This window comes from Salvia miltiorrhiza, chromosome 3 (assembly GCF_028751815.1).
Source record: "Salvia miltiorrhiza cultivar Shanhuang (shh) chromosome 3, IMPLAD_Smil_shh, whole genome shotgun sequence".
NCBI lineage: Eukaryota > Viridiplantae > Streptophyta > Magnoliopsida > Lamiales > Lamiaceae > Salvia > Salvia miltiorrhiza.
This window is the reverse complement of record NC_080389.1, coordinates 58,432,858-58,445,761: the sequence shown is the minus strand read 5'-3', so window position 1 is coordinate 58,445,761 and position 12,904 is coordinate 58,432,858. Positions and strand designations below refer to the sequence as shown.

Genomic DNA, 12,904 nt, shown 5'->3' with positions numbered 1-12,904 from the left:
CGTATCAAATTATGTCATTATATATAACAAGATAAATAAATGCAGAGCGTCGGAAATAAAAAATTAAACTTTAAAGAACTTCTCTCATCAAGAAAGAACCATGTAGATTCATGCAAGTACAACGTGGTAAGTAGATAGTGTATCTTGTTTCAATATATAATCCAAACGAAGCCAGAATAACCACCTATCAATTGGCTAGGAAATAATACCGATGACGCAACATTGATTTATGTATTACCATATAAATAATGAATGTTAATTAACTTATTTCATTTGGAGAATTTTATATTTATATTTAATTAAGTAATGCTAATGTGATTGTCCAACGAAATATCACGTTGTCCATAAATGAATGTAAGTGATCAAACATCCCAAATGAAAATAACCAAATCAACAACACATTATTTTAAAAACAAAAGATAGAATATTTAACCCATTCTACCTCTTTGACCGGTCAAATAAATTCTTGGCGGTTTTTCGTCCAAATGATAATACTGATATATGCCTTTTCCATTTTTAGATGTTCCATAAAAGTTATGCATTAACTCATTTAATTACTAACATTTCCTATTTAATTCTTTGATAAATTTTAACATCAATAATTTGTTAAAAGATAAATATGGACGTACCAGAAAGTTATTTATATATTTTTCTTTTGCAATAATTTTCTTAAATCCTATGCAAAATTCAATCAATCTAATGAATCTATATAATTGAGACGGAGTAAGTACATACACACCAAATCTAGGTTAAATTCACATCAAGTAAAAACAAGTATTACTCCTTTCTTTATCTACTAGGAAATTTATCTAGCTAGTATTACTAATATCACGTGAGTCCTTTCTTTCTCTTTACTAGGAGAAAAATCGGCGCTGGCTACCCGTGAGCCATTCTTTTTTTTTTTTGATAAGGAAAGGTATCATTTTATTGAGAAAGACAGGCACCAGAAGTGCCTTTATGAACCAAGAAAGAAACAGTGCCAAGAAAGGCATAACAGCAGACGAAAACAAAAAAATCACCAAATGGAGAGAAAAGCTTGCAGCAAAAAAAAAAAAATGACAGCAGGCGAAAGCCACTTCCCTAAAGAGCCACAGAGCAGATTCAGGAGAGATTACTTCCACCCCAGCAGCCAACCAAACTCACAGTCAAAAGATCAAGAAATTGCTGCTTCCAGGAAAGGTATGCATTCGTTTCGACAGCAAGGTTTCAGACCAAAGGAAGCAAGAGGCAGAGAACCTCATGAGCGTAGGCTCTAGGGATGGAGACCTACGTTCGAGAACCAGCTCCTGAAGTCCTCAGAAAGAGTTGCCACCTTGTAAACCACCTTCCAACTCCACACTCTCGCTTTAATGTCCAGCATCAGTTTATCTTTGTTCCACTTGGCCTGGCTGAATTTGCATTCATTCCTCCCCTTCCACATCAACCAGATAACACAAAGCCAAATACCAGAAAGTAATGGGATATCCTTCCTTTCTCCAAGGTTTCTGAACGCACGAAAGTGATCAGACGCCGAATGATGAAGGGTCGATTGCTTCCCAATCCAAAGAAGGATGTCAGACCATATCTCAGCCGAGACATGGCAAAGGAAAAAAAGGTGCTCTGTTGACTCAGTCTCCTTCTTGCAGAACATGCAGAGGGCATCCGCCGTCGGGATAGACACCTGCCTTCTGATGAGGTTGTCACAAGTAGGGAGTCGTCCCTTCAAAAATCTCCAGGCCATGGTTTTCGCTTTGAACGGTGTAGGGGCTTTCCAAATAGCTGAGAAGTCTTGGTTAAAGTCGCCATGTGAGGTGATTCTTGTTGCCTTGCTTAACGTGGTGTAAGCGGATTTGACCGAGAAAGCGCCGTTTTTATCTGCTTTCCACCTCCAACCATCAGGTTTACCTGCAGAAAAAACAACATCTTTGATACAAGATAACAGATTTTGGTAAGAATCAACCTCTCGCCCTCTCAACTCCCGGCTCCACCCAAGCTTCCATTCCCACACGCCCTCTACCCAAGCTCCCATACTCTTAACTGAACCACCTTGATTATTACTAATGTGAAACAATCTAGGGAAGAGATCTCTCAAACATTTCTCCCCAATCCAACATTGATCCCAGAATGAGAAAGTGTCACCGTCCCCAATATGGGCAACCAAATTATCTCTCAGCCATTTACCGCTCTCCCCCCAACTCAGGCGCAACACCTTCTTCCACCACCCCGGTCTAACTATTCTCTTCCCTTCTAAACAAAAACCTCCTCCTCCCCAGCAAATCTCGCAGTGGCATGCTCTAATAACGCGTACCCACAGAGACTCCCTCTCTGTAAGAAAGCGCCACAGCCACTTTGTCATAAGGGCCATATTAAACCACTCCAAGTCCTTAATCCCCAGCCCCCCAGAATCAGATTCTAAGCATAATTCTTCCCACCTGACCCAATGAATCTTTTTCCCCTCAGTCCCTCCCCCCCACAGGAAATGACACTCATAATGGCTCGGATTTGAGATAACACGCTCTTATTGAGGAGGGAGAATGAGAGTTGATATATCGGAATGGAGAGAACTACTGATCGAAGCAAAGTGACTCTCCCTGCAAAAGAGATCTTTCGGTTATTCCACTTACCAATTCTTCTCTTGATCTTCTCCACCAGGTAATTCCACTCAACTGTTCGAGACAAGCCTTTCCCAACTTTTATGCCCAGATAATTAACTGGCAAAGCACCAACATGGCATTCAAGAATATTTGCCATTTCTTCACACAAAGAGTCCGCAATTCCAATTCCCACAAACTTACTTTTGTCGAAGTTCACCTTCAAGCCCGAAAGGAGTTCAAAAAGCTTCAGAATACATTTAAATGCCCAAGCGTTTTCTTTCCTATCAGAGACCAACAGTATCGTATCATCTGCGTACTGGAGATGGGAAATTTTCAGAGCTCCATTTCCAACTGAGACCGGTTCCAGACGATCCTTTCGGACCGCCCTTTCCACAAGTAAATTCAGCCCTTCCGCCACAATGAGAAACAGGAACGGCGAAAGAGGGTCGCCTTGCCGGAGACCTCTCTCGAGAAAAAACTCGCCTGAGGGACTACCATTGACCAGAACGTTAGCAGAAGCTGAGCGCAAACAGCCAGAAATCCACCTTCTCCACTTTGATCCAAAGTTCATGTTCAAAAGCATTGTATCCAAAAAGTCCCAATCAACAGTATCATAAGCCTTTGCAAAATCAATTTTAAACAAAGAGATACCTTTTTTCCTCCTCTTAGCTTCTTCGATGGTTTCATTGAACACGATAACTCCGTCAAGGATATATCTGCCTTCAATAAAGGCGCTTTGGCACTCGGAGATAATGAAATGCAAAACTTGCTTCAACCTTGAGGCGAGAACTTTTGAGATAACTTTGTACATACAGTTGATAAGGGAAATGGGCCTGAAATCCTTCAATTCAGATGCGCCTTCTTTTTTAGGTATTAAGGCAATAAAAGAGGGATTGCAACCTCCTGCAATTTTCCCATGTTCATAGAACTCTGTCAATACCTCCAGGAGGTCCCCTTTAATAATTCCCCAACATTTCTTCATGAAGCTGAAGTTGAAGCCATCGGGGCTGGGGCTTTTCCCTCCCTCACAGTTCCACACCGCTACTTTGATCTCGTCCTCAGAAAACGGAGATTCCAACCATGCTCTAGTGCTGTCCGGAAGTCTATTCTGGACAAAGTCCACCGGAAGAAGTGGTCGCACCCGATGTCTCCCTCTGAATTGACCTTCAAAGTGAGTTCTGACTTCCCTTTTGACCGCTTCTGGATCTTCGATCCACACGTTATTCACCGTGAGACCTGAGATTTCATTCTTGATTCTTCTTCCATTGATGACTTTGTGAAAAAAACCACTGTTGATGTCTCCATCCTTCAGCCACTTTGTTCTTGATTTTTGAGAAAGGAGGCTATCTCTGTTCTTCAATTGAATGATCAAATTCGCCGCTGCTTCGTTCCTCTTGATTATTTCTGCCTCAACCAAACCCAAAGTGTCATCAATCATATCGAGCATGTGAATCTCCTCTTTCAGATTGATAATGTTTGTTTCAATCAAACCAAAGCTCTTTTTGTTCCATTCTCTAAGATCCTGTTTCAACCTCTTTAGCTTTTCCTTAAACCTAAAACAGCTCCAGCCAATAAAACCATCCTTTTGCCAAGAGTTTTTCACCACCGTCTCGAAATCAGGATGATTTATCCACGCATTGATGAAGCGGAACGGCTTCGGACCCCAATCGACCACCTTTGTATCCATCACAATCGGACAATGATCTGAAATTGTCCTTTGTAGGCCTCTCGCCTTTGAATGGGGCCAAGTTTGCAGCCACTTCCCGTTGACTAAAAAGCGATCAAGTTTTGTTTTGCAGCGACCGTTTGGCTGGTACCAGGTGAAACTCCTTCCGTGCAAGCGAATTTCGACCAAGTCATTAACTTTGATGAAGTTATCAAAAGCTTGAAGGTCCCTTGACGAGAATTGAGATCCTCTGTCCATCCTTTCATCTTCATGCCTAATAGAATTAAAATCCCCTACAATACACAAACAGCTATCTCGATTCTGTCTAACCACCATTCCCAATTTATCCCAAAGCTCTTCTCTATCCTGCGACCCTTGTGGAGCATAGACGTTCACCATGCATCCCGGTGGATTACCAGCGGTCCACCAACCATTCACTATGAGCGCTCCCGGGAGGTCCCAATGGCTTGAGGAAGAAAAGATTGATGGGTTCCAAATGGAGAGAATGCCCCCAGATCTTCCCTCGGCATGTCGGCACGCAAAACCCGAACAGACTGGCCCTCCTATGCTTTTGAGATCTAAATCATTCAGATTTTCGAGCTTGGTTTCTTGCAAAAAGCAAAAATCTGTCTCCTGACGCTGTATGAGTTCCCGAATTTCTCTCTTCTTGATCTTACTCCCCAGCCCACGAATATTATAAGAGATAACCCTCATTGATTAACCATATTAAGCCGCTCCTCTTCTTTTTCCTTACTGCCATCTTTCATTAAAAGAGAAGCCATAACAGAATCATCAAAGTTACTTTGTAACCCAATATCCTTCCCAAAATCCCAAATTTTCAAACCAATCTCCAGGTTTTGAGAAATTGGAGGAGGGTTCGGATCCTCTGGGTCGAGATCGGCTCCTTCTTTGCCTGGATTCCCTTCCTTCCCCGTACCATTTTCTTGGTTCGTAATGAGCAGATCAGAAGCATTCATTTTATTTCTACTCTGCAGAGAAGGGTTGAATCTCTTACTTCTTGGCTGGAGGAAACGATGGATGCCAAATTTGAAGACTGCCTCGCCCCCCTTTTTCTTCTTGTGAAAAGTGTTGCATCCTCCCGTCGCAATAAAATTTTCTCTTCTTGGAATAACATCTGACTCATCATTGAAATAGGGGTCTTCATTTGTTTGCAGCCCAATGGCCTCTACCTCTCCCGGTCCAGGTCCAAGCAGAGAACAGCTGGGTTGTTGATCAGAATCCCAGCCCACTGCGCAAATAATTCCATCAGCTTCATTTGGGCTTGGAATTGGGCTTTGGGGCCTGCTTGGGGGAGTTATTGGCCCAGCGCTAGTTTTTGGGTAAGAAAAGTTTTCCCGGTGACCAATATGGATGTCCCCTCTTTTTCTAGGAATCTCCAAAGTGTCCCCCGAATAATTAAAATCTGGAAGAGCCGTTTCAGGGATTTTTGTCTCCAGAGATTGGGAGTTACCTATGCGCATGCGCTCTTTATCGGGAGAAGAACCGTTGGCGGCGCTCCTTTCCAGAATTGATGTTGCTTCTGGAAACTGTAGCGATTCGGAATCTGAAACGCTTTTTTCATTCTGGCCACCGCCGATTTGGGCGTTTGTCGAAAAAATCGGGTCGCCTTCCTCCGCCTCCTCCTCCGATCCGCTAACTTCCTCAAGATCTGAGTTTTCATTCACCAGAAAAGCTTCATCCGAAGGTTGTTGATCACCCATCTCCTCGATACGCACCTTAAAGTGTGCACCATCAATATTGCATTCAAAGGTCTTGTTTAACAAGGCCACTCCTGTAGACATCTGAATAAAGGCAACGTCAAGGCGATCTCTCCCCTTAGTTTTGTCGTGAACTTTCAGCACCATTCCCATCCGAGCACCCAAAGTTTCAAAAAATCTCGTATTCCAAGCCTGAAGAGGAACGCCAAACCATTTAGTCCATGTCGTTCTTTGAGAATTGACATCAACATACGACCACGGTCGAAGCCATTCAAACCAGAACTTTGTCCATTCATCTAGTTCCTTCAGTACTTCTTGAGCCGGTGTTTCATTCAAACTTTGAATGAGCACTAGGTTCCCACCCATAGTTGAGACCTTAAGCAGTGAATTACTTTCGCTGTTAATCTCTTCTTCGAATTCGTTCCAATCAAAATCTGTTTTAACATAACCAGTGCATGCGTTCCTCAACCACTCCTTCTCCTCTTCAGTTGGTTTGAAGCCGAAAATAGGATCTGCAGGAGGTTCCGCTTTTTGGTTGGCCCCCCCAAGAGCTTCCGCGTAAGTTCTTCCGAATTCCTTTGTTCTAGTTGGAACACTGAGGCTCCGTATCCTTGTTGCTTCTGACTTGGTGTTGTTTTTTGCCCGGGAGACTTCCCCTCCTTCCTTACTGAGCACAGCGTCCCGCTGTTGCCTTTCAAATCTCGGGATAAAAGCTCTCAGCTTGAAGCTTCCAAACCAAATGTTGTTAAGATCTATCAGCAAGCGATCTTTCTCCGAACTCTTCTCAAACCGCACAAAACCGAAAGGCTTTCCTTTGATGTCTTTCTTTTTTGGGCAGAAAATGTCCACGACTTTGCCAATCGAGTTGAAGCTTCTTGATAAAGTTTCTAACCAAATACCCTCCGGAAAATTGTTGAAGAAGAAGGTGACTATGTTTTCGCTCGAACCCTGTCCATTCCGAAGACCTGCTGTCTGTGGCTTAGAGTGAAACCTAGAGTTAGGGTTGTGTGACTGCCTCACCGGAAAACGCTCGGGACGGGGTGGACCTACCCTTCTCCTCCTTACCTCTCTCCACTCGCTCTCTCCTGCTCGCTCCATTCACTCAGAAAGACCCAAAGCCAACTCATAAGTTACTCTTACTCGAAATACTATTAGGGTGTGTTTGCTTTTTATCCCTCTAAATGGAGGGATAACAAAAATTTATGCCTTTAAATGTTTGTTTTCTTATTCCACATTTTACACAAACACCATTTTTCTTTTCTTGTTTTCACTTCAAGGAGGAATAATATTATCACACCAAATGTGGGATAAAAAGCAAACACACGGCTATCTAGCCAATATCAAGTGTTGTATGATCGACTAACTTGTGATTTGTACATGGCTATTTAAGCTAGTAGTTTTTTAATTCAAAATTGAAATTTACATGCTCCTTTTTTACTTTAAAGTATATAAAACCTTATTAAAATTAATGTTTTATGATCCAGACTTTGGATTTTACATAATATGTAACAAAACAATTAATACTCATAAAAAAAATATTTTGCACCGACGATGAAAAGTGCAACTCAATTTATAAAATATTTCTCCTTTTATTAGGTCGAAAGTGTGAGAGAACAATTAGACGAAAAAAAAATATTTTGTATGTAATTATGGATTTAAACTTTTAGAATGACTTTCATATTAATTAAAAACGCATATTAAAATATGTGTGTGTTGATTTAATAGTAAATTTCTTAATGTCTAAAATAAAAAATCTCAATTTTAAATATATCATGATGCAATATTTAAATTTACCTGTCAATTTATCATAAACAAAATGCCTCTTAAAAATTCTAAAGTCGACAGTGAAAATATATATGTCAACAATCTACTCCATAATGACTTTTCTTTTTCTCGCTAGACGACAAACTATTTCTGTGGCTACAATTGTGCATCAGAAAATATAAGAATATTTGAAATTCATTTTCGACAGGTTTCGAAACCGGATGTCAAAATTCTAGAATTTTAAATCTCAAATAAATGAATATTTTTTACCAATTCAAATAATTTGACTCTTGACTCAAACGAGTAACTACCAATCTCAGGTGCCTCAAAATCAAACTTTACAGAGTTCTATATACGGTCAAAAAATAGGAAGACAACATAAAGTATTAGTTTTATTTAGATGTCATTTTCACAAATTTGTATTTTATCTATGTTCATACCCCAAGAAAGAGTCCCTGCTAAGATTTTAAATTTACAATGTAATTAAAGGCTAAATTATCTCAAACTATAAACTTATCCCAAAAAAAATATCAAAATATTACTCAAATTTTCAATTTTTTTAACATAATCTGAACAATATAGAGTTTTCCTATCAAAATCATTAAGTTCTAGTGATCGTGCAAATACTATTATCGTCACATTTACACTAATTGTCTATCATCAAGCATCCACGTAGATACTATGTTAGCTAGGGGCGGATTCAGAATTTCTCGATAAGGGGGCTAAACTTGAAGGCATTGCATGGAGGTTCCCCCGAGCCAATTTTTTTTTGAAAAATTCATACAATTTTTTTCTGTCTAAGTCACATAATATAATAAATAGTTGTATTTTTTCTATTGATCCAATAATAGGTATATTGAAAGTAGATAAAGAGCTATATCTAAGCATTTTTTTAGAAAATAATCTATATTCTATAAAAATAAATTAGTTTTCATTATTATGTTAAAGATTTTTTTTATTTTTTTAGAGGCTGGACTGGGCTATGCAGATATTAAGCTAAATATATTATATATATATAGGATAAGCCCAGTGCAGCCCTTGAATAGATCCGCCCCTAATGTTAGCAGTCTATGCGCAATCAATAGAAATTAATGGCCCGGTTTTGTCAGTGAAAATAGTTAGAGGCTAGATCAAGATAAAATATAAAAGTATGAGTATTATTGAATATGATATATTTTTGAAGTAAGTCGTTAGTTTGAATTATTTTAGATAATTTAGCATATAATTAAAGTAGATGTGAAAATTCAACTACAGTAATTCCAAACATTATTAGTGGATCATCTAATTTTCTATTTATAATCAATGTTATATTCTATTTCAGCAGTCTACACTATAAAATATAGTACTAATATTTTTCATGTATAAACAAATAAAATAAAAATATGAGATTAATTAAAACATAATAATGGAATAGATAGAATTCCGCACGAGTTGCGGGAGCCATGCATCTTCACGAACTCAATAGTGAAAGAAAAAGTTGAGAATCTATAACGGATAATGGAAGACAGTTGGGGTTTAGGTTAACTATTTTGGGATCTTGGGTAAAATACGGACAAATCTTCTCTGTTCACAAAAAATAATGTACTTCCAAAACAAAAATAAAAGACAATTAATACCACTATACAATTGTAAAATATCTGGGACATCACAGTAGATTGTAATCTTCTTCTTTTTCTTTTTCTTTTTTTCTTATACCATATTTATTGTATCCGATCCGGACTAACACATTTATAAATTTCATAAGAGGTCAAAGCTAATTTGTTCTATTCGATATTCCCTTTTGACTTCAAAACGATGAACAAAAATAATAAATGAGAATTTTGTTTTTGTTAATATATAAATTTGACGATCCCATTTAATTATAAAAAATTTAAAAAAATTATAAAGTGAACTAAACATTAACCGTGTTCATAATAGATGATCACTAATAGTGTATGATATATAAATTCTCTTGTATATATACATACATTATGTGTGTGTGTGACAAAATGAGAACATTTCTTGGCACATTCTTTCATCAAAAAATCGTTTACATGGGATTACTTTTAACTTCTAGATCTCAAGTTTGGCCCACATTAATCTCATATTTTCATAATCTCATTTACATATCTCCCCCGTTTAAATAGACGAGCCAATCCAACTCAATTCGGATCAACCTTTTTCTTTAATTCCGACAAGCACTATTTAATTTGAGAAAATACCCAAAAAATACTATCCTACATATATAAAGACTACACATTTCCCCATAATATGTTGATACACATTCATATACATCAAATACTCCCTCCGTCCCATGAAGCGTGACCCATTTCTTTTCGGCACGGGAATTAAGAAATTGATATTTTGTGTGTTAAGTGTGGTAGGTGGAAAAGTGAAAAGGTGAATAAAGGGTAAATTTTTTGTTATTTTTAGAAACAGGTCAAGCTTCGTGGGACAACCCAAAAAGGAAAGTGGGTCACGCTTCGCGGGACGGAGGGAGTATTTGAAACACCGGCAAATAAAATAACAACTATTTGTGCAAATATTGCAAATCCCAAAAGAACCAATAGGAGATTCGATAGGAAAAAGGAATTTCACTAGAATCATAAAGAAGGGGGACATAAACCCCCAACCTTAATCACTGGATTCACACTCCAAACCCCTGCCCCATTTCAGATTCCTTTTTATTGATTTTTACTCCTCAATCCTCATCCTAAATAAATGTTCAAGTTGATCAACTTACTATTTTACTAATTAAATAAAAAAACTAAAAACAACGAAATAATTTACATTAAAGACAAGGCTAAAACGAGAAGCTCAAGTATACTCCCTCCATCTCACTCCAATAGGCTCACTTCTTTTGGACACGGAGATTAAGAAAACTTACTTTTTAGTAGAAAAATGGTAATAAAGTGGTGTGGTCTTCACCAATTAAGTATAATTTTTTTATCCAGAAAGAAAAATGAGTCTATTGGAGTTGGACGGAGAAAGTATTATTTATGTAAGTGAGAAAATCTGACAATATCTTTCACAGTAAACGGTCCTCGTGTACTAAGAATCTAGTAGTATAAAGCTAAGCACTAGGCACCTGACTTTTCATGCTTTTGGCCTTTTCTGTTTCTCTCCAACCATATGTCCCATGACCACACAAAAGTAGCAAAAGATATATATTTATAAAAGAAATTTGAAAAAATAAAAAAGAAAGAGAAGAAGCAACTACTCGAAAACCTTATAAGAAAGTGGAAAACAACCTCATTAACATTTCCCTTTGTGGTGCTCTTTTCTTTTTGCTACTCCAACAAACATACCTAACCAAAATGGAAGAACAATGCAGTCCTCTTAGCTGGGCTTACTACTTTCAAGAAGAGGTATGAGGTTATATCCCACTTGGAGTAATTTGAAACTGCTTTCTGCTTTTCGAGTCGAGTTCTGAATAGCTCATTTTTGTTTTGTAGGGGGTCGAGGATTTGAAGCAGTCGCTCTTCTACTCGACTCTGGAGCTTGAGGCCGCGGTCATCGCGTCCCACGAGGAGATTTCGAGGAAAGACGACGAGATTGCCCAACTGAAGGGCTTGCTAGCCAAGATCATCAAAGAGAGGGACGAATTCGAGACGAAATACCAACGACTTTCCTTGGAAAAACAGTTGGTTTTCCAACGAACCCAAATCCAGGCACACTCCTCGAAGCAACAACCACTAGACTGTCCAATCTCGAGCGGCACGACTAGTAATGAGGATGAAAACAATGCACTTTGCCCGTCAGACTGCGACGACAGCTTAGTCGTCGCGTCTCATGGCAGCAAGGACAGTCTGCCGCTTATAATTCCGTCGCAGCCTGCAGCAGAGGATGTGACCGACAGAGTGCCGATCAAGAAGGCGCTGCCGGAGCAGGGCAAGTTCCTGCAGGCCGTCATGGAAGCCGGGCCGCTCCTCCAGACGCTCCTCCTGGCCGGGCCGCTCCCCCAGTGGCAGCACCCGCCGCCGCAGCTCAGCTCCGGCGACATTCCGCCGGTGACGATGTCGTCGCCGAGGTCGAAACTCGTGCATGGGCACCAAGATTCTTGCCTCATCAGCCCTACTACGAGTGGCGGAGGATTCACTAACAAGAGGGGTATGTTGAACAGGGAAGCCTCTGATTTCTCTCCCACCTCAAAATATCAAAAAATTTGTTCGCCAATTAACCACAAAATTCGCACCAATTTCTTAGAGTTGTGTTAGGAGTCGAAGAGTCTCCAATTTTAATTATGGGATTTTCGAAATTCATCATCATCGCCGTGGGATGTGATGGTGATGGTGATGGTGGTGGAGATAGCTAGCTACCAATTAAAGTTTGTACATTTTACTGGTTTGTTTTAGGTTCTTGAACTAATTGTAGAGAGAGAGAGAGAGAGAGAGAGAGAGGGAGTTGAACTTTTGAGGTTTTGATTTGGGATAGAGACTTTGATGAGTTAATATTCCTACTATAGTTAGTCGTCTAATTTGGCCCCATGATATGGATTATGAAAATGGGATGCTGCAAAATTCTCCAAATTGGTGGAGAATATTGTAAGGATTTAGGGAATGATATATAGATCAGTGTATCTTTTCTAGATTAATTATGATGTTGTAGACCAGCAGTCATCATATGGAAGATGGCTTTGTTTTAGTCTAATTAATTAAAGTCGTTGCTTTTACTATATTATTTCATTTTCTCTTGCTTTAGTAATGTCACAATTATTTAAAAATTCTTCAATTCCTACGTGAGCACATATATAGTTTACAAATTATATGAAATTAAAACCTTATTTATTAGTTTTAGTCGTCCTTACTATAAAATTAAAGGGGAAAAGGAATGAATTAAACTTTGAACTTTTTTTTTATGTATTTTGTAAGATTTAATTTCAGAAATATAAGAATAAAATATTAATGAAGAATAAAAAAGAATTAATGTTTAGTTTTTTGTTCACACAATGCTTATAAAAGATGTGCGACATTATATGAATCAAAATAGTATATTTTTATACATATGTATATTTCTTTATATGTCACCTTAGCAAGCAATCAAAGATACCAACTAACTAATCATACTTTTCAAGAATCGGTACCTACCATGCATGGCCTGTGTCTGCCATATAAATAACATCTCATTAGACCCTTTATCTTTATCAAGCAAATATATTATATATATGTCTGCAAGCAAATAAAGTCAATTCAGAGGATCACAAT

At 38.6% G+C, this 12,904-nt stretch overlaps 1 protein-coding gene across 1 annotated transcript; it reads left to right on the top strand.

The window, feature by feature from the left end:
• Positions 1-10,798: 10,798 nt before the first annotated feature.
• LOC131014791 (uncharacterized) lies at positions 10,799-12,375 on the top strand. The gene is made up of 2 exons (XM_057942880.1): positions 10,799-11,068; positions 11,156-12,375. Exons 1-2 carry the CDS (start codon positions 11,018-11,020, stop codon positions 11,915-11,917), a joined length of 813 nt encoding a protein of 270 aa, XP_057798863.1. The 5' UTR covers positions 10,799-11,017; the 3' UTR covers positions 11,918-12,375.
• The last annotated feature ends 529 nt before the right edge of the window (positions 12,376-12,904 follow it).

Coding starts and splice junctions, on each gene's coding strand:
- LOC131014791 (XM_057942880.1), top strand. CDS start 11,018: ATGGAAGAACAATGCAGTCCTCTTAGCTGGGCTTACTACTTTCAAGAA. Junction 11,069..11,155: donor CTTACTACTTTCAAGAAGAG/GTATGAGGTTAT, acceptor TTTGTTTTGTAG/GGGGTCGAGGATTTGAAGCA.